Source organism: Styela clava, chromosome 8 (assembly GCF_964204865.1).
Source record: "Styela clava chromosome 8, kaStyClav1.hap1.2, whole genome shotgun sequence".
Taxonomy (NCBI): Eukaryota; Metazoa; Chordata; class Ascidiacea; order Stolidobranchia; family Styelidae; genus Styela; species Styela clava.
This window is the reverse complement of record NC_135257.1, coordinates 10,112,376-10,131,726: the sequence shown is the minus strand read 5'-3', so window position 1 is coordinate 10,131,726 and position 19,351 is coordinate 10,112,376. Positions and strand designations below refer to the sequence as shown.

The following is a 19,351-nucleotide window of genomic DNA, read 5'->3' as shown; positions in this document are numbered from 1 at the left end:
CATCACAGCTCCTAACAAATCAATGCCTAAAGTCGTGCCCTTAATTAGGACAATGGCTGCGAGCTCTTCGGTAATTTTGAAATCATCATTAACTCCCCGCATGATGAGCAGTAGATGTCAGTACTTTCGTCGAGCGCCAACGAATACATACGAACAATACATTGCTTAACAAATTCTCAATGTGAGAATGGCTTCGACTGTTTTGCTACTATTTCTGCCACGAAGTAGCTCGTTTTTATGTGTGTATCACGTTATTATGGATTTTATGTATGTACGTAGCGACTAGGCCACGATATTTATCTGTATTGCTATCTCCTCCCAGTTGGTTTCGATTCAAAATGGCACTTATGGCTCGTTTGAATAGGCTGGCAGAGCGCATTTCAAAAAAATAAACAAATCGTTTGTATCACATCTTTGCATACTACATCACTCGAATACTAGGTATACTCAATAATTTTTTTATTCAATTCCAAAAAATACAGCGCGGGCCACACAAAATGCTTCCGCGGGCCACACATGGCCCGCGGGCCACGGGTTGGACGACCCTGATTCTAGCTGGTTCATAATGGGGTCGTGTCGACAATATGCATGCACTAAAATTAGGCTTACCATACGTCCCGTTTTGGGCGGGACAGTCTCACTTTTAAACGTCTTGTCTCTGCGTCCCGACCGATCAGTCAAAAGTCCCACTTTGGCGTCCAGCCAGCATAATACATGAACATTACCAATTTTAGCATGTTCTCGATACTGTTGTTGCTGTGTAGCGCATCGGTAGTCTACTTACTGAATGTGGATACGTGGTTTTGTTTGTTTCTTGTTTTCTTTTATTTGGATGGATTTGGATTAATCAAGTAAAGCATGCAGAGCGGGAAAAGCACGCATGCTGATTTCCAGGTTTCTGAATCTTGCGAGATTTGACGGAGCGCTTTTGGCGAAAAAGCAAGAAGTGTGATTACTCGGCGCCAAGACGTCGCCGGGACATTAATACCGCACTTATCAAACACCAATATGACGACGGAAGAGAAATTGCGTAATAAACCAACGTAACTTCGACCTATTAATCAAGAAAAGCATGCAGAACGGTAAAAGCACGCATGCTGATTTCCAGGCTTTCGCGATGAACCGAAAAAACGAACTAGGCGCCAAGACGTCGCCGGGCCATCTCCCACGTATCAAACAGCAATATGACGGCGGAATAGAAATTGCGAAATAATCCAACGTAACTTCGTCTTCGGTAAAGCGATTGAGACGGTAGAAAAACAACAAAATGAAATTTTCCGCGGACCGGCGGTTGGGAACCACTGATCTAAAGCCTATAGAACTTTTATTGTGTAAATGAGTTCTCAATAAAACATGCCCTCCCCCAATAGTTTTCTGAGATTACATCAAATTTTTAAAAGTAATATTTGACAGACCAACGTTTTTAATAGTCATCTTCAGTGTGAACTTAATCACCTTAGAAAATAGGGTGGGAGTTGACCTCGATGACCTCATGGTCGTATTGCTCCCCACCGTCAATACCAAAGCAGTTTTATTTGGATTATGTATTTTTTTCGTATTGATGACTGTTTGTTTTTCGTTGACAAAATAATAAATCTGTTTATGTGGATATGGATTATGTTTATGGAATGTTTACAACGCTTTCTGCTTTGACCTTATATTGTTTGTTTAACAAGTGTGCTAACGCAATTGTTTGTTCACTAAGGCAATTGTTTATTTCACCAGCTCGCACTGACAGTGGTGAGAGTAGAGCGATCGGCAACTTTCAGGAATGATGCGTCGGACCGCATTACAGGGAGTGGTTGGAAACAGTCAGCGGGCCGGCCAAAATCTCGTCGCGGGCCGTATGTTGCCCACCCCTGATCTACAACCACAGTAGCAACGTCTTTCTACCATGACACTTCAACAGGGTAGTCAGTATGTTTTGCAAATGGCGTTGAATAAAAAGATGCAGCTGGATGATCATTTATATAATATAAAAATAGCAGAGATCCAATCGTGGAACTCCGCATTTGATGCCCATTTCAGAGACATATTTCCCATTCTAAACATATTGCTGACGACCACTCAAACTAAGTGATGCACTAATTGTTAAGTAAGATTGAGTGGTTAAATGTATCAAATGCTTTCGTGAGGTCTAAAAAAATATTGCGCAGGTGATCTTGGTGTTTGCACTATTATTCATTACCATGTCCTTAGATTGACTTTCCTGTATACTTGTAGAGCCTAGACTAGTGGATTTTAAATTGGTAGGAGGAGGTTACAGAACCATCCTGGGACTTTTTTTCTTGCTTACCTAATTCAATAATTTTGAAATTCCGTGCAACTCTCAGTCTTGTTGTTTTATAATAATGTATTATTTAAACGCATGCACAATGACCCTTTTCTTCCAATGTCGCAATAAACTACGCGTGACGGAATAGGTTGACCACATGCGTGCGTGACCACATACGTAAAATGATGACCGTGTTATAGATGTTTCCCCGAGCATTGATTTCCTTGTTTATTGTCGTAACAATGACCAATCAGCAATAAGTCAACAATGGCGTAACAAGCGCAATCTGTGTTTTAATCTTAATTCCAACTACCCTGCTAACCATAAACGCTCAGTGGTTAGTAGTCATATGAATCGTGCTAGAACCCTTATATCGGATGAAACAAAGCAAAAACAAGAAATAAATTTCATTAAGAAGACTTTACGACAAAATGGATATCCAACGACTGCCTGCCTGATAAACCCAAACCGATCGCATCCATTACCATTCTGTATGCCCGAGGACTAAGTGAAAAAATTCGAAGAATATCAGAAGACGTTAAAATCAGAGAAAGTTTCAAACCACTAAACACTATCGGCCAATTGCTTTTCAACGTCAAAGACCGCCCATGTCCTAAACAAAAAAAAGGAGTTGTATATGCAATCCCATGCAGCGATTGTTCTTTAATCTACATTGGAGAAACCGAAAGAAGCCTTGAAACTCGCAGCAAGTAACATCAACGAGATATAAACAAAAGAAAATTGACACGTCGACCCTTTCGATGTTTTTGGCCTTTCCGATGTTTTGCTAACATCGGTTGTGCTTTATTTATTATCAACATGAGTTTATCTGGTGGCAATCATGCATAACCACTGGACAATGCTAAAATGAGCTATCAGTACCTGTAAGCGACACGTGGTTTAACACTCCCAAAAATGACTTTAAACTTTGCAATGGTGCAGTATAGATAAATTGTTCAAGGGATCGGGGTTATATATGCATAATAACAGTTAATAAATGAACTGCTTTTCTTTATGCTGAAAACGTACATATATTTATTTGCACTTCTCCGTGTTATACATACGGCATTGAATGACGAAATTGTTCCCCAATACGTTTTTTCTTTGAAAATCTGAGCAAGGATCTTATGAGACCAACTCGTTTACAGCGCCATAATAAAACAAAGCACCCTGCTCATCAAAAATAGTATTCGGCCTTTTTTTGAAGCAATAGGGGAAACCTTGATAAACCCGAGTATTTTTAAGCTGCCAGTTTTGTTTTGGGAGAGGCGAGCAGTAAGAAGTTTACAAAGATTTTTCTTTCATATAAATCAACAAAATCATGACCACGAATATGACAGATGACAGGCAATTTTGTTAAACTCTCAAAAGTAGAATTTGAAAGACCAAGAGGTTTCAAAGCAAATTCGAAAAATTACCATCTACATAATTCAAATTTCTCAGTACCTGCTAGAGTGCAACATTGTATGATAAGCATATATCTGAGACGGGGTATTGTCACAATACATCAGAACCTATCAGCACTTCAATAGTGACATTTACTTTAGGGAAAGATAAACCATGCAAATGTGGATACTGTTACCTGAAATATATATATATCCGTGATACCGTTCCACTATTTCCTGATGTGTGGAATAGGGCCACGTAAATCAGAAATAGCATCAAATGTTAAATACCATTTACACATATTTCTTCATGCTTATTACTACTAGTGAGAGGTTTCTTTTTCTTTCCTGCGTTGGACTTGAAACCACTGGCAGTGTAAATGGTAGCCTACAATCCTCAGTTTCACCTCCAAGGTTAGCTATTAGCAAGCTCAGTGGCGCGGACACGAACGTGACCATAATCAAGGGATGCATATGCAAATGAAAAACAATCAAAATCATTAGCAGCAACTTCAACTGATACGACCGTTAGTCACACTAGGATAGGATAATATTCTACATTATTTGAAATAAAACTTGCATACACATTACTCACGCCGGCCCCATTGGAGCCGCTGTGTTTCGCGTTAGAAATTACAGTTTTTTGAAGAACACATGGTGTCATCATGAAGAAGTGTGTGCTGTTTCTTTCCACAGTTGGTAATTTAACATGTGCAGGTAGGTTTGCAATCCTTTACGTTGTGCCCTGCACGCAAAAAGGGTTCGCGAACAAAATCTCTACGCCGTTTGGTGTCTTTATTTCGCGCAGTGATACAGAAATGCAAGATGGACATTGAATTTGACTGTTTTTTGTGACTTTCGAGTCAACTTTCTCATGAGTTAAACCAGTTGCTCAATTTTGAGTTTCATCATATTTCCAAGTTGTTCTAGCAGTAACAGTTATCCTTAATAAATAAATTATTCTAATAACTACATTAACATAAAACAATATAAAAAAAAAATTAGCAAATGCAAAATATATAATATCAACATCTTAATTTCCTATTTAAAATAGTGCTTTGCACATACTTCATGATTCTTTTAAAAGGGTTTATTTACTAAAGAATTTTTCACATTTCTTCTACACATTGTTGCCATTGTGATCTGCTTGTTAAGGAGAGCAATATCACTTGCTTTATTTTCGAATATAATCGAATTTCTCAGGAACCAAATATTATATCCTACTATTGAAAACAAATAGAATGATTACATTAAAATATACAAAATAAAAGATCGTTAAAATTAAACAATATGCAAGAATTATAGATTATAACAGAATGTATTCTGATCAATTTTAATATAATTGAACAAACGGAATCAACAAAAAAATTTCTGGGTAAATTCATCAGACATGAAAATATATGATATAAATCCAGGTTCTATATTGCATATAACCACATTTTATTTTCTGCTATTCTTTTAATCTCTGACTTTGTTTTCAACAGCAAGATATCCCAAAGTATTTATAGTAATTAAAATGTTTTTATTTAATTTTCCAAAATTTGTAAACATGTGGGCCTAAAGAATAAAGGCAAATGGTCAACTTTTCTTCCCCTTGAAATACTGAAAAAAATCACTCATGTTTGCTAAACTCGGTTAAGCAGATAAATAAACTGCCGTTCACGAAATTGCAGCAAGCATTTCTACCTCTATTGTTACGTAACATACGTTATGGTGATTAATTAGTGTAAGAAAGGACTAACTGTTGGAGAGTTATCTATCTAGTTTTCTGCCAGACATTTCCAAGTTCGGTTATAATATCGTAGAGCTTTGTGCCTGATTCGGCACATTAATTACGATAAAACATAAATAAACATCGATGCATAGACAGCAAAGTTAGCTCACTTAAATTATGTTTCGGACGTATGTGCGTCATAAAGGATGGGAATAAAACAAGCAAATATTAACTAGTATCGCATTTAGAATATGAAATTAGTTCATTCAACCCAATATGAATCTACTGCGCCTATAAAATTAACTGATTATCGCAAGACTACGAAAAGCAGATACTGTATTGCGAAACAAATTATCAAGAACACAACCTGGAGTCCATAATTAAAATCGGTGAACATTTCTCACACTAATTATTATCTATTGAGCGTCATTCGAGTCGCATACCGATAGCCCGACAACAAAATATATTGTTTTGATCGAACAATCACTAATAGAATTCCTACCGTGCATGATAGTTCTTCAACTTGGAGCCCAAATTTAATATGTAGAGGAAGTCGCGGTATTTTATTAAAGAGAGGGAAAGCTATATCGAGCTAAGGACTGGACCGCCCCCATCTGTCTTTAAACAACACAACGAGAAAACATATTCATATATTGGGTATAGATGAAAAACAAACGAGCAATAAATTTAACGAGTGTTCTTCAACCGGGTATACGGTATACTGAAGTGTATACCGGACCATAGGTTGGGTATACAACTGATAAATGGTACACGAAAGGTGTATAGCCTAAGTCAGGGATTCTAAACTCTAATATAACAAATTATGAAATATTCAAGCGGAGACAACAATGCAAACGCGGCGCACGTGAAATATCAAATGCCATTAACGCTAAGAACCGACGTGACCACATTGTTACATCACAAATTATATAGATAATGCGGCCACGTGTCTTGGTTGATGATTTCGGCTGCTATGCACTTCGTTTGATCTACGTTGAACATTATTCCCGTTGACAATAAGGCCGTCAGTCAAATTTATAACTTGCGGAAACTAGCCTATTATATTGCATGATGATATTGCAGTACAATATGTGCTTAAAATTTATTGTTTATTTAAGCCTTGAATAAACATTGGTCTTTGTAAGGTATACAAAGTCTTTGAAAAATTGTAAAAGGTATACTGTGGCAAGTACATAAGGATAGTTACTGTGTATTTTAATATTTTCACCACTTATTGTTAGTAGTGCATGTTATTTGCCTGAAACAAGGTCGTTGTCCCAATTCATTTCCTTTATGATATATTTCTCTCACTCAGTGTAGCTTGTCTTTGCCGTTCTTTGTTAGTTAGAAATTTGGTTTCATCACATATACTTGCTTTAAGGTTTCAAGTGTAATTCGTTATTTGGATCAATTCAACTGTGCAACTTTACAATATAATATATTGGCATTCAATACATTGTGTGCTTTTTGACCTCTGAAGGAGTCAAGATCGGAGTTACACTGTGTTAACGTGTGTTCAATAACACGGGAGTGTTGACACGCAGATAGGGTCGAATCTTTGTTGCCCTATAATATCACGATAAAAAAAGGTTGAAAAACATTGAATTAAACAGGCAAAAATTGTTTGTCATTTGTGTTTTTTTCGCATACACACTGTTACCAACCGCCAGGGTTTCAACTAAATTTGTATTATTTAGACTTTTTACACGGCTGTAATGTGGGACCTTACAGAAATTGTAACTTTAAATGAACGAGCCTGGTTGTTTTCCCTTAATTACACGCATTGGTTTATAAGCATCAGAATAATAATCAATCGTCTCATTTGACATTTCATTTTCTCGTCCTACGACGAGGATGCCGGCGAAACCTTCATTATATACCGTCTCATTACGCAAAGAGTTGATGTTTAAAATCAAATTACGTAACATTCATTTATGTCTTGGTTGAAAAGTCCGAGTTAATGGAATGCGTGCATTTTTAATTCGCACGTTGGTGTGTCTGGTCAATATTATGTTCAAATCCGTAATGCACTAATCTGGCAAAGGTATCTATCAATTTACTTACTATTGACAAGCAATTATTATTAATGGATCAAATGAACGCGTATGAAAGTTTGTCAGATCGCTGATGTTAAGTTAGCAAGTATGACGAATGGATAACATTCAGCACGAATGTTCTCAGTGTCAGGAGTATTAACGTCTGAGGTTTACATATTTACATTATTAGACTGGATAAGACTATTAATCTCTGCTAGAGCCGTTTGTTGGAACTGCAACAAAAATGAATTCCTTGTCCCCGAATCACGAATAGGATCAGAGAAAAATAATTCCTCAGTTTATCAGAATGAAGTATCATTGTGACGTCACAGGACTGAAAAGTTTCTTTGAATGAACAATTAACAGGACTGCCAGTATAGTTTAGCGAGGCATAACAAGTTCTAGTGTCAGTCTAAATTCGCTGGTCGGTTCCATTACATTTGAACCCACGTACATTTGAACCCATGACAATTGCACCTGTATGCTGTTGCACCTATGGAATTTTTTTTGTTTCACGGATAGTTAAACCCATACTAACCCTAACCCATGGGTTTTAGCACCCGCATATAGATTGAACCCGTGGATATACGCATGGGTTCAAATGTACATGGGTTCAAATGTACGGTCACCTCGCTGGTCAAATAAATAAATAACAGAGATACGATTTATCACACAAACTCCTTTTTGGAAATGATATATATATACTTATTTAGATATATATAAGGAGGGTTCCATTATCTTTGAACCCGCGTACATTTGAACCCGTACATCTGAACCCGTAATTTGAACCCAGAACAATTGCACCTGCATACTATTGCACCTATGGACATTTGCACCTACGGACATTTGAACCCATACATTTCCACTCATGGATTTTAGCACCCGCATATAGATTGAACCCGCGGACATTTGAACCCGTGTACGTTTGCACCCGCGTACATTTGAACCCATGTACATTTGCACCCGCGGACATTTGAACCCGTGTACGTTTGCACCCGCGTACATTTGAACCCATGTACATTTGAACCCACGAACATTTGCACCCTGGACATTTGCACCCGCGGACATTTGAACCCATGTACATTTGAACCCACGAACATTTGCACCCGCGGACATTTGAACCCATATATATTTCCACCCACAGACATTTGAACCCACGTATATTTGAACCCGCGTACATTTGAACCCACGGACATTTGAACCCGCGTATATTTGAACCAACGTATAATATATTTGAACTCGCGTACATTTGAACCCGCGTACATTTGAACCCACGTACATTTTCACAAAAAATGTTTGCCCCAACGGCAATTTCCAGTCGCAAATAATTTTCATGTTACAGGCGCAAGCTCAATATTCTAAATTTCAACACTGTTTCACTTGTAGTTAGTTTTGATTTATATGCATTTACCCGCTTCTGCGAAGCAAGCATTTTTGAGTGTCATTGTAGTCCGAGGGATAAACATCTCTTAACGATATAAACAACATTGTTCTGCCAAGGTCTTTTTTCTTTTGCTGTTTACATTGACATTTGTAAATCCTTATCTCATTCGTTAGCCGCGATCTCCAAAACAGACGATGACCTAGAAAGCGAAAGTCTTAAATGAGGGTCTTACTAAAACTAGCTTTACAGTAATATTTTTAGTGGTCAACTCCTATAAATTTGTTCTGAAATTATTGCACCGAAAACGCCTACTATGATATCCCGCCCAGCATGAGATTTGGGAGCTCTGTGGGCACTTCATGTTTTCTTGCTAGCATGTTTACAAAATTGTTATATGTATGCATACACGACCACGCTTTACTGTTGAAAATGAGTGTTGTCTCAAATCAGGTTTTACCATTTTTCCTAAAATCAATCTATAAATTGAATACTATTGTCTGTATATAAATAAATAAAAGCACAGATTCTTCGTTTCTAAGAAAATATGAAATTAAGATAATGAAACTATGCCATTTTTGTAACAACATGTTCATAGTAGAGATGTACCGATACCACTTTTGTCGCCGATACCGATACCGATACCAGCTAAAAAAGCCGATACCGATACCGATATGCCGATACTACAGAAAGGCCGATATTACCGATATTCCGATACCGATACTATATAAATATTACTTAATTAGGTGTGCTGTGTAGGGCAGACGGGTTAAAACAATGGTCTTTGAGCGTTGTTCATAGAACACATTATTTCAGATCGAAATAAAGATATATCACATAATATGAAATTAATGTTTGGTGTTTGCTTTAACTGATTAAGATACACTGTACAGTAACGCTAGTAATCTCGGTGTTCAATTAGAAAACTCATAAGCCGGGATGTCCAATTTGAATTTAATGTTAATATCGTGACCTTCGAATATCGTTATTCGTGTTTAAAAGAATATCGAATATCACCCACACATTCTAGAGCCGCCGTCCTACGTTCGAATTGAAAGCATTTTTCAAATATTTTATTTCGTGGCTAATCGTAATCGTCGACGCAATAAGTCAAAGCCAACATGAAAGAATATCAATCAGCACCGACCAAAAGAAGGCCTACATATAACCGTCGAGGATGTTTTCTTACTTTACTATTTTATATTATTATACAATTGCCATCATATATTTTGAGACAGTCTAGGACTCTAGGCCCTCTGGGGCTAGGCGGTCATGTCAATATATCTATAAAGAAATTGTGTAGTTAAACAAAATTAATATCTGCGTAGAGGGATAATTGTGTCGGAATTTAGTTTATCGATGTCGTCGAACTAAATGACACTCGTACTTGACGACAAACAGTCAGAATTTATACCCGTGCCAAAAGTCCATGTGCCGTTAATAAGGACCCCAATTCCACTGTATGATTTAAAACTGGGCGCCTAATTGCTTTTTGTTATGTGCCGTGTTGATATATTTCTTCATAATTACTATGTAATATTAAAAATGTCAATATAAAAAATTTGACAGCGAAAATAGCTAAAAATACGTGAATCCTATTCTCTCGCGGGGGTAGGGACATGTATGGCTCATAGCTCACGATCTCTCCAGACAAAAAATAAATTAAAAAGTAGTATTCCAACTTATCTTTTAAAACATTCTGGACCATATCAAAAAGGTAAATATATCGGAAATATCGGCCTTAATCTAACCGATACCGATACATGGCCGATACCGAAAAAATGGCCGATATTGCCGATACCGATACATCGGTACATCTCTAGTTCATAGCCAAATGCCAGTTTTATTGAAGTATTGTTTCATTAGAATGTCAGAACAAAACTATACATAGAAATCGTAAGTCATGTAAATATGTTGAATATTCGAAAGTGAAGAAGTTTAACAATCATTATCGTGGCCAAAAATGGTTTTTGCTGTTTACACTATTTAGAGTAAATCGAACATATTCAGCATATAGGGTCTGTTAAATATGATATTGCAATTTACAAACGACGTCATAGGTTACGGATTACATTTATTTTAATATCTCAATAAAGTTATCACTCACAAATTTGTGTCGAATGGGCGATCAATTTTGAGATAGAGTAGCTATGGACGTTTTACAAAATAGGAATTTATCAATTATGATACAATGGTTAAACAACAAATCAAAATAATGACGATAAACGAAATTTTACGATATCACGATCAAAGTCAAAATCAAATAGACTGCATTTGAGCTATTGAGTGGAGATACCTCAGCTTGTCGGTTTCAGTTCCGTATGAAAAAACTTTAACTGACAACCTAACAGCAAGTTGAACATACTTTGATCTTTGGTGGGCCGTAACTCCTACATGAGCATTTGCCGCAGTCAGTTTGTGGACCGCAATGTCTTTTCGTAGGCCATTCAGCAAACCTCATCCTAACATTCCTTGTAAGGCGTTGTGAAATCCTTCTACAGCGTTTGTTGTTCTTGGGGCCGAAGGCATCATTTCAATCTCTTTGGCATAGTTCCACAATCGAGGGGGAAATCTTGCTTCTCTTGGACGTGAACCCACTTGAGGTCCACGAATGTAGGTAGATTCAAAATATTGAAAAAGTTGATTGCATTCGGGCGAATCTTCGAAAGTGTTGCAAAGCAAGGTGAAGACTTCGGCAACCTCGTTAATGGGAACAAAAGCCAGAGCTGCCAAACTTCTAATTTTCAGATTGAAAGAGGGTAAACATTCAAACTTCTCTTTTAATCCGATAGAACCAACTTTTCGAATTATAGCTTGTGACAGGTGAAAATAACATCCTTTAATATCGGCCAGAGGAAATTGTGCATGAAATGCATTGATAGCTGCTATTTCAAAATCAACAATGATTTTGGTGGGGTTAGCATTTGGGAAAATGATTTTCAACACTTCCAACATCTGAACGTATGTTTCTTGTCGCTTGTCTCGTAATAGGAAATATACGCATGGTGGATAGGATGCGCTCACTTTACAGTGAATTGTATACAACTGGAAGAAAATATCGGGCACCACATCAAATGTACCGTCGCCAAGATATGTGTCACTATCTAGATGTGCAAGTAGTGATCGATCTCCAATAGCCATTATCCGATGACGATCCTCCGGGCCAGTGTCATGCAAAATGATATCTAAATATTCGCTCGGAATATCAAAGCTTGCACTTGTAGGATTCGTATGTGAACAATTTTTCTGTCGCCTTACTCTGCGTATATTGGCCTCCAGAGTCGACTTGCCTGGCAAGCGCATTAGTACATCTGTTGATCTATTATTCAATACTTCACCTAAAATATATCTTGTCGATGTATTTGATGGTGTTGATGCTGCTTCTTTTAATGTTGCACGGATGATCCCAACTTCAGTCTTAATGCTGTCGCCAGAATGACTGTGATATCCTAGTTCTTTTATTACATTTTCACCGATCGTAACAACAGTCGATTTACATCGAATGTTCCTAAACTGACGGCAGTGCCAATGAGTAGCATCTGAAACCCGATCATTTCGCTTACAATATTCGTGGCCTTTGTAAATCAGTAAGTCGTTTCCTCTTGTGGTCTTGGAAAATGTAGTCGCCATGTTTCCAACTTATTTTCGCAAAGGGACTTGTCATCTTCGCAGCTGCAATGTCTTGAAGAAACAGTTTGGAATTGTCTGCGAGGGAAAAAGAGCATTGATGCGAGGAAAAACTTTGCGCGGGATCGAACTAACACATCAATTAAAATCCTTGCTCGCGCTCTTCAAGAGTCGTCGACCGTTCAAAGCACAAATCATACTCTCCAATTTTGGCTCGCATTCTACAGCGGAACATTTTGTCCATTGAGTCTTATGATATCGACAATTGCGATGACAATGACAGACGGAGTATAATATAAATATATAATATAATTTAAATATATAGAAAATAGTAATAAAGCCTTCGAGTATATAATCGACAATTCCATGGTAATATTGATTGTTTTCGCAACGTATGCATTCGGAGAAAGAATCCTAAGTGTACCTTTCAATCCTATATACTATAGTATATAAAATGGAAGGATAAGGGTGTATATGTAAAGACGCTAATATCCGTAAATGTAAATGCCCATGGGTGTAGATGTTCATGGGTGCAAATGTCTGTGGGTACAATTGTACGCGGGTGTAAAAGTACGCGGGTGTAAATGTATGTAGGTTCAAATGTACGCGGGTTCAAATGTACGTGGGTTCAAATGTCCGCGGGAGCAAAAGTTCGTGGGTTCAAATGTACATGGGTTTAAATGTCCGCGGGTGCAAATGTACATGGGTTCAAATTTCCGCGGGTGCAAATGTTCGTGGGTTCAAATGTACATGGGTTCAAATGTCCGCGGGTGCAAATGTACATGGGTTCAAATGTACGCGGGTGCAAACGTACACGGGTTCAAATGTCCGCGGGTGCAAATGTACATGGGTTCAAATGTACACGGGTGCAAACGTACACGGGTTCAAATGTCCGCGGGTTCAATCTATATGCGGGTGCTAAAATCCATGGGTGGAAATGTATGGGTTCAAATGTCCGTAGGTGCAAATGTCCATAGGTGCAATAGTATACAGGTGCAATTGTCCTGGGTTCAAATTACGGGTTCAGATGTACGGGTTCAAATGTACGTAGGTTCAAATGTGCTGTCACCATAAGGAGATATCGCAGTAATCGTGAACGCGGACGCGGAATGATGAGTTTCAATTCTAATCAAGTCGAGTCTTCCCAAGAAGCCAGGCTATTTTCTAATATAGGTATATAAATTAACAGCTTGAGTTGTTGTCTGACCTCGAGAAGTAGAAGTGTTTTAGAATATGTGCCTTATTTTACACACATCAAATGGTTACGTTATTTCGCCATAAGTTACGCAAATGCGTATTTCAGATGATTGTTGTTCAATTTGGGACCAATTTGTCAATTTATCCTAACGGCTGTCTGTTACTTAATTTTCCTCGTGCACAAAAAAGTCCTAATTTGTTTTGTTTACACATGCAGAATTTCTTTACTACGTGCGAAATTTTGAAAAATGGACAAATCTGATTATAATCAGCAGAACAACACTATCCATTGCGACGAAGAAGATATAAATAGAAATGCATATATTGCAATTCTATCGGCAATGGAAAGTATGTCCGTCCTTCTCATGATAAACTTCACCCTTTTTCTTGCATATAGTAGGAAACGGCCTGGTGGGCCACGATTACATTTTTCTGATGTTCACAGAAAAGTACTACACATATCTCTTCTTATAATGATCGGTATGATTAACCTCAGATTAATTATCGAGATAATTAATCTTGCATTGGGAAGAATGTTCACGGATGACGAGAACGTTGTGTTTATCGTTAAACTCTTGTTTGGTGTTATATGCGACTCCTGTTTGTATACTTTTCTGTGGTTGCGACAATGGACATTATATAATCAGCCAATGTTGCAAGAACAGAAGACAACAAAGTTTAAAGTTGTGAACGTGTTGGTGTGGATCATCGGTATTTGTCTTGTTGGTGCAATGCCGGGTATTTATTTGTTTGTTTTTCATTCCTATTTTTTGAATTTGTATCATCTTGTTCATGTTAGAGAAGGCGAATGATTCATGCGTTGCTATACGTCAGTAAACATTAGCATTAGGTTCTAAAAAAGCGAACATTCACATTTTAAGGAAGCACTGAACGTTGTTATGCTGCAAGCGAATAAACTATTTTTTTTCATTCAGCAAACGATCCGCTAATATATCTATATCGTTTCTTTATATTTATACTGCGGTATATCTTGACTTCTGGAATTTTGTATCTAATGAACACATCTTTGACCCATCTCAGTTGTTAAAACGCACTATATATATATAAACTGTGATGCCATACAGGCTATTCAAATAAATTATTTATCACAAATGAAGATTTTGCATATATTAATCACAGTGAAGCACTGATCTGCAGCGTATATTCCAATTTCTTTTTACGAGTAAAATTGAATTCGGAATGTGGTAAAATACCCTTCGTTACATTTTTAAAGCTTTGGATCGGATTTATACTTTTTAATTACGTATCAAGTATACAATTTGTAAGTAATTGGGTACATTTTCTTTTCAGGAATATTGATATGGTATCGAGGATCGCGTGAACATGAAGAAGGCTGCCTATTTGAAAAAAATGGATGGGGTATCGCTTACGTAATTCATTCGTTATTCTCAATCGTGTACGAAATTCTTCTACTTGGTTTCTTCGTGTATCTTGTAATGCGGACTAGATCCCAATCGCAAAAAAAGGCAGTTCCCGCCATTATCAAAAGGTCCTTAGGTTCTGCCTTGCTTTGTTTTGCATGCGTTGTTTGTTTTGCATTTATTCACAAGCTTGCTATTGCTTCAGCTACCTTGAACTCAGTAACTACCGACTTAGAATATCTTATATATTACTGCTGTTTGGTTGCCTCATATAATGACTGGAAAGAAAAAATGCTCGGGAAACTTTTTATCAAAAGCGGATATAAAAATGAACCTGGATCATTTTCTTCTAAGAGCCGGAGAGTGAAAATATCATTGCGAAAAAATGAGACTGAATAGTTCTGATGTCCTCAGATAAAAATAAAAGGTGAATAAATGCATCCTATTTGAGTTGATATTCCGCAAAATTGATTAGTAAAAGTTGTTTTATTTTGAGATATATATTCTTCAGATTTTTTCTTCTAGGCTTCTGTAGAAACTTTCTAAAGCTTGAATCCAATTCACATATATATGTTACACGTCGAAAACTAATGAAACTAATGCTTTTTTTTAAATAGTTATATTGGCCGTTTGATAACGTTTTATAGTCACTCAAAGAATGATGAAGAAAGACATTGAAGTAGGAGAATCAATAATTTTTGACCATATTTATCCACACTCAAAGACGTTCATGGAAAGTTTTTTATTCAATATATATACTTTTGACATGATTTTATTCATATTTTTTATTCTAATATCGCATTTTTTTTAATTGTTCAAATACAATCAGTTTCTAGAAGTAGAGGAAGGTTGGAGGACACTTTTGCATCTTTTGAATCCTATAACCTGCACATTTGTTTGACTTTGCAAGTCTAATGCATAGAAAAAAACGTTTGTCAAGTGTCCCACTGCTCCCCACCGATGGGGGCATATTTGGACACAGCCTAGTGAACAATGGGCCAGTCTATTGAATTCAATGAAATATGCTGTTAAAAATTAGTAACATATCAGCATCATTATCTAAAGAACTGTGGGACTTCAAATCTGGAGATTTGAAATAAATGTTCAACCAAAATATTTCAGATATTTTTCAAAAAAAAAAAATATATATCCCGGTAACATAAAACCAAATTGATGATATAGGCTACGTATCTAAAGAGTCTGCCATTGTAGAATTAATTGTTGAATATTTTAGATTCTAATTTCAACAAATTGAAAATGAGTTCTGGAACTTCAATCCTGGACGATGACAGTTCTTGATAAAGATCATACTCAAAAAAAAACGAAAGTGTAATTTCTTACAATCATTAAACATTTTTCATTGGGTTCAATGGAACAGCAAAACCAACATTTATATATATATATATATACCAACAAGTAAAATTTCTAATTCCGGCCAAAAGAAAATGATTTACTTTTTTCAATACACTCTAAAAAATTAATTTTGAATCTAAAATTTATTCCACATGTGGCCATGGGTCAAAAGATAACATTACACAAAACATAACGCATCCCTAGGCCTTTGGGCAGTGGTGGGATTCAGCCGGTTCGCACCGGTTCTATAAGACCGTCTCACGGAGTTTCATGAGATCAGAGAACCTGTTAGCATTACTAGTAACTGTCATAGTTCTGTTTGTAACAGAACCGGCTGAAAAATAGGACTTTTGTGAAGGAACCGGCTGACAAAAAATTTAATCCCACCACTGCCTTTAAGCACCCAATGGATAAAACACTGTCGAATTATGCCAGGTGGAGCATGTCTAACTGAGCACCGGTCGATTGTTCTCCATAAGCATCAAACATTTTCAGACTGCTCCATGTAAAGATTAGGAGGGCACATCCTCTCGCCAACGTTATGAATATTTCACAGTAGACTAAAGCTAAAATGTCAGACAGTGGTTTGACTTGTTGAAATTAGTAATTTAAATACCCCACACAACTGATCCACATATATCTATACCGCCACGACTATCAGAAGGAACAAACAGATAGATATATATACGGTAACTATGCAAAAACTACGATGCGGGTTTCCTATATATATCAGTGATCCGTTTGCTTCAAATGATGAAAATCTATTGTCAACTTGATAGAAAACTTGCAGTTCTCCCTCTTTCTGATTTTGTCAAGTGATTCGCAAATCAATTGTGAATAGGATAGAATTGTAATAATGTTCAATAAAAAAGTTATTTATGACCACCATACGGAATGATCAGGGCCGGACATTCAGGTCTGTCGGTCGGGACAGCTTGCCAAAATCGTCACTGTCCCGACTGAACCTATTCTGTTTCTGACTATTCTCTCACTTTTAAAAAATGATAAAATTTATTTACTGTAGCATTCATGTATGTATAGTTTTGACACGCAAAACAGTCAAGCATGGCGCCTAACGCTTCTTTTATGCGGTGAAAGCGAGCGTAGATATTTCCATCATGTAACCGCATATTCGGCACCAACTTGCCCAATTCATGCTAGGCATGCTGATAAGGACATGCAGTTGGTGACTCGAGCATGGCGAATCGAAGGCGTGTGGACTTTTTAAATTGAAAGCTGTTCGAGTGGTTTAAACGAAACAGTATCACTCGACTCAAAAATATTGGAATGAATGAACTCATTTTTGCAATATATGCGATATAAATTTGAAAGATTTGATTATGATCCGAATATACAACGAGAACATTAAACAACATATTTCGTTCATATATTATATTTTGTTCCATTGACATTTTGTTGAAAGGGAGTTTTTTGTATGCCATTTGACATGAAATTGTTAGAGGCCACTGTGACCGATTAGTTGAAATGTTTCGGCACATACTAAGAAGCACATGCAATTTGTAATATAGCTATAGATCCATAATCACAATATCAACAATCCCGAGGATTGTGCAATACAATGTCAAGCGAACAACGAAGCAGGAGAAGAAGGAGAAGCAGAAAAGAGATACTTACAAGATGATCAACAACATAACATCGAAACGATCCATGATATGAGTGAGCCACACACACACACACACACACACATTAACCACCAGATCAGCGAACTGCGTCCCGAAAATTAACTTAACAGAATTGTGTTAAACACAACTAATATATGATGGAATGCTTACGTATTGTATTAATCACGAAGGTTTTATTTGTTCATATTTCAAATGATGTGTTAAATGTTACGTAACATGCAACGAATAACATATCGGTAACTGTTATGTAACAATAGGGTTAGACCAGGGGTGGGAAAGGTTTTTGGATCGGGGGCCAATAATTTTGCCTACCTAGACTGGCGGCTAAGTAAGTGTGACGTAATCAGTTACGGTACATTTCACGAACAATATTTGAACTGAAGTGTTGCAAAAGTGAAAAACAATAAGCCCGTGCCAAAACTGAATTTAATCGCAATCTCGACAAATTGCCTGAGGTATTTTTTAGCGTGCCAATCTTAACCCCCACCTGACTACGCTATCCAAAAATTACGTCAGTGCGACGTCACAGTGACGTAAAAGAGGCCTTCAAACTATGCTGCCATCCAAGACGCGCAGAACAGCTATTTCTCTCGTTTTCTCGTCGCTACGATCACAATAAAAGAGAGATCGATGACGTTAGTCCTTTATCGTCGGCGCCGATCCCATTTCGGGCGATCGTACGTATATTTGACAAGCTCTATGACGTGATTGTGATGTCGTAGTGACGTAATTTTTGGATGGCGTAGTCAGATGGGGGTTAGGATTGACATATCAAAAAATTGTTATCCTACCCCCATTAGAAGTACGTTGAGTACGAAACTAGCTACACGAGACCCCAAAAAGTTTGGGGGCCGCTGCGCTAGATGATGATCGAGGTTCGTCACTTCGTTTTCTATAAATAATCGGAATTGCGAAAATGCGTGGCTTCTGCATCGCTGACACTCTACCACCAGTTTGTATAAATATCCGTATTATTCACGAGGGGAAAAATAGATATCAGCGTAAATGAATACTAATGCGATGTCAGTGTATATCATTATAAAATTCAGTATTAATCTCCCCCTCTCTCACGGTACCTCGTACAACTGCGGTAACTTTGATTTCCTTGCTCGTGCGAAGCAATATCGTTACACGCGCGTGATTTAAATCCGCAATGCTGCGGTTTTCACCGCAAGCCACCATGCCTTTTAATTGCATGTGAATGCGGAAAGGGCAAGCTTGATTAAAGAACGGAAAAGTAGTTTGAATTAGGAAGCAGTCAAAAATGTTTTCTTATATTTACTGTACTGTAATCCTGCATTGAAACGTTGCCTATATTCTGACATAGTACATGTAGTACTGGGTATGGCCTTTCTAAG

At 37.3% G+C, this 19,351-nt stretch overlaps 1 protein-coding gene across 3 annotated transcripts; it reads left to right on the top strand.

The window, feature by feature from the left end:
* The first annotated feature begins 13,497 nt into the window (after positions 1 to 13,497).
* LOC120345807 (uncharacterized) lies at positions 13,498 to 16,698 on the top strand. 3 transcript variants are annotated; one of them, XM_078115306.1, is made up of 4 exons: positions 13,498 to 13,591; positions 13,833 to 14,353; positions 14,927 to 15,424; positions 15,615 to 16,698. In XM_078115306.1, the coding sequence occupies exons 2-3, from the start codon at positions 13,864 to 13,866 to the stop codon at positions 15,394 to 15,396; spliced, it is 960 nt and encodes a 319-aa protein (XP_077971432.1). In that variant the 5' UTR covers positions 13,498 to 13,591; positions 13,833 to 13,863; the 3' UTR covers positions 15,397 to 15,424; positions 15,615 to 16,698. The 3 variants fall into 3 exon arrangements, with proteins under 3 accessions (XP_077971432.1, XP_077971431.1, XP_039271292.1); XM_078115305.1 differs by having other exon boundaries at positions 14,927 to 16,693; XM_039415358.2 differs by having other exon boundaries at positions 13,572 to 14,353; positions 14,927 to 16,693.
* Positions 16,699 to 19,351: the final 2,653 nt, after the last annotated feature.

Bases quoted from the DNA above. Each gene is read 5' to 3' on its own strand.
- LOC120345807 (XM_078115306.1), top strand. From the start codon at position 13,864: ATGGACAAATCTGATTATAATCAGCAGAACAACACTATCCATTGCGAC. The intron at 14,354-14,926 runs GTATTTATTTGT...TTTTCTTTTCAG, and splicing joins TCTTGTTGGTGCAATGCCGG to GAATATTGATATGGTATCGA.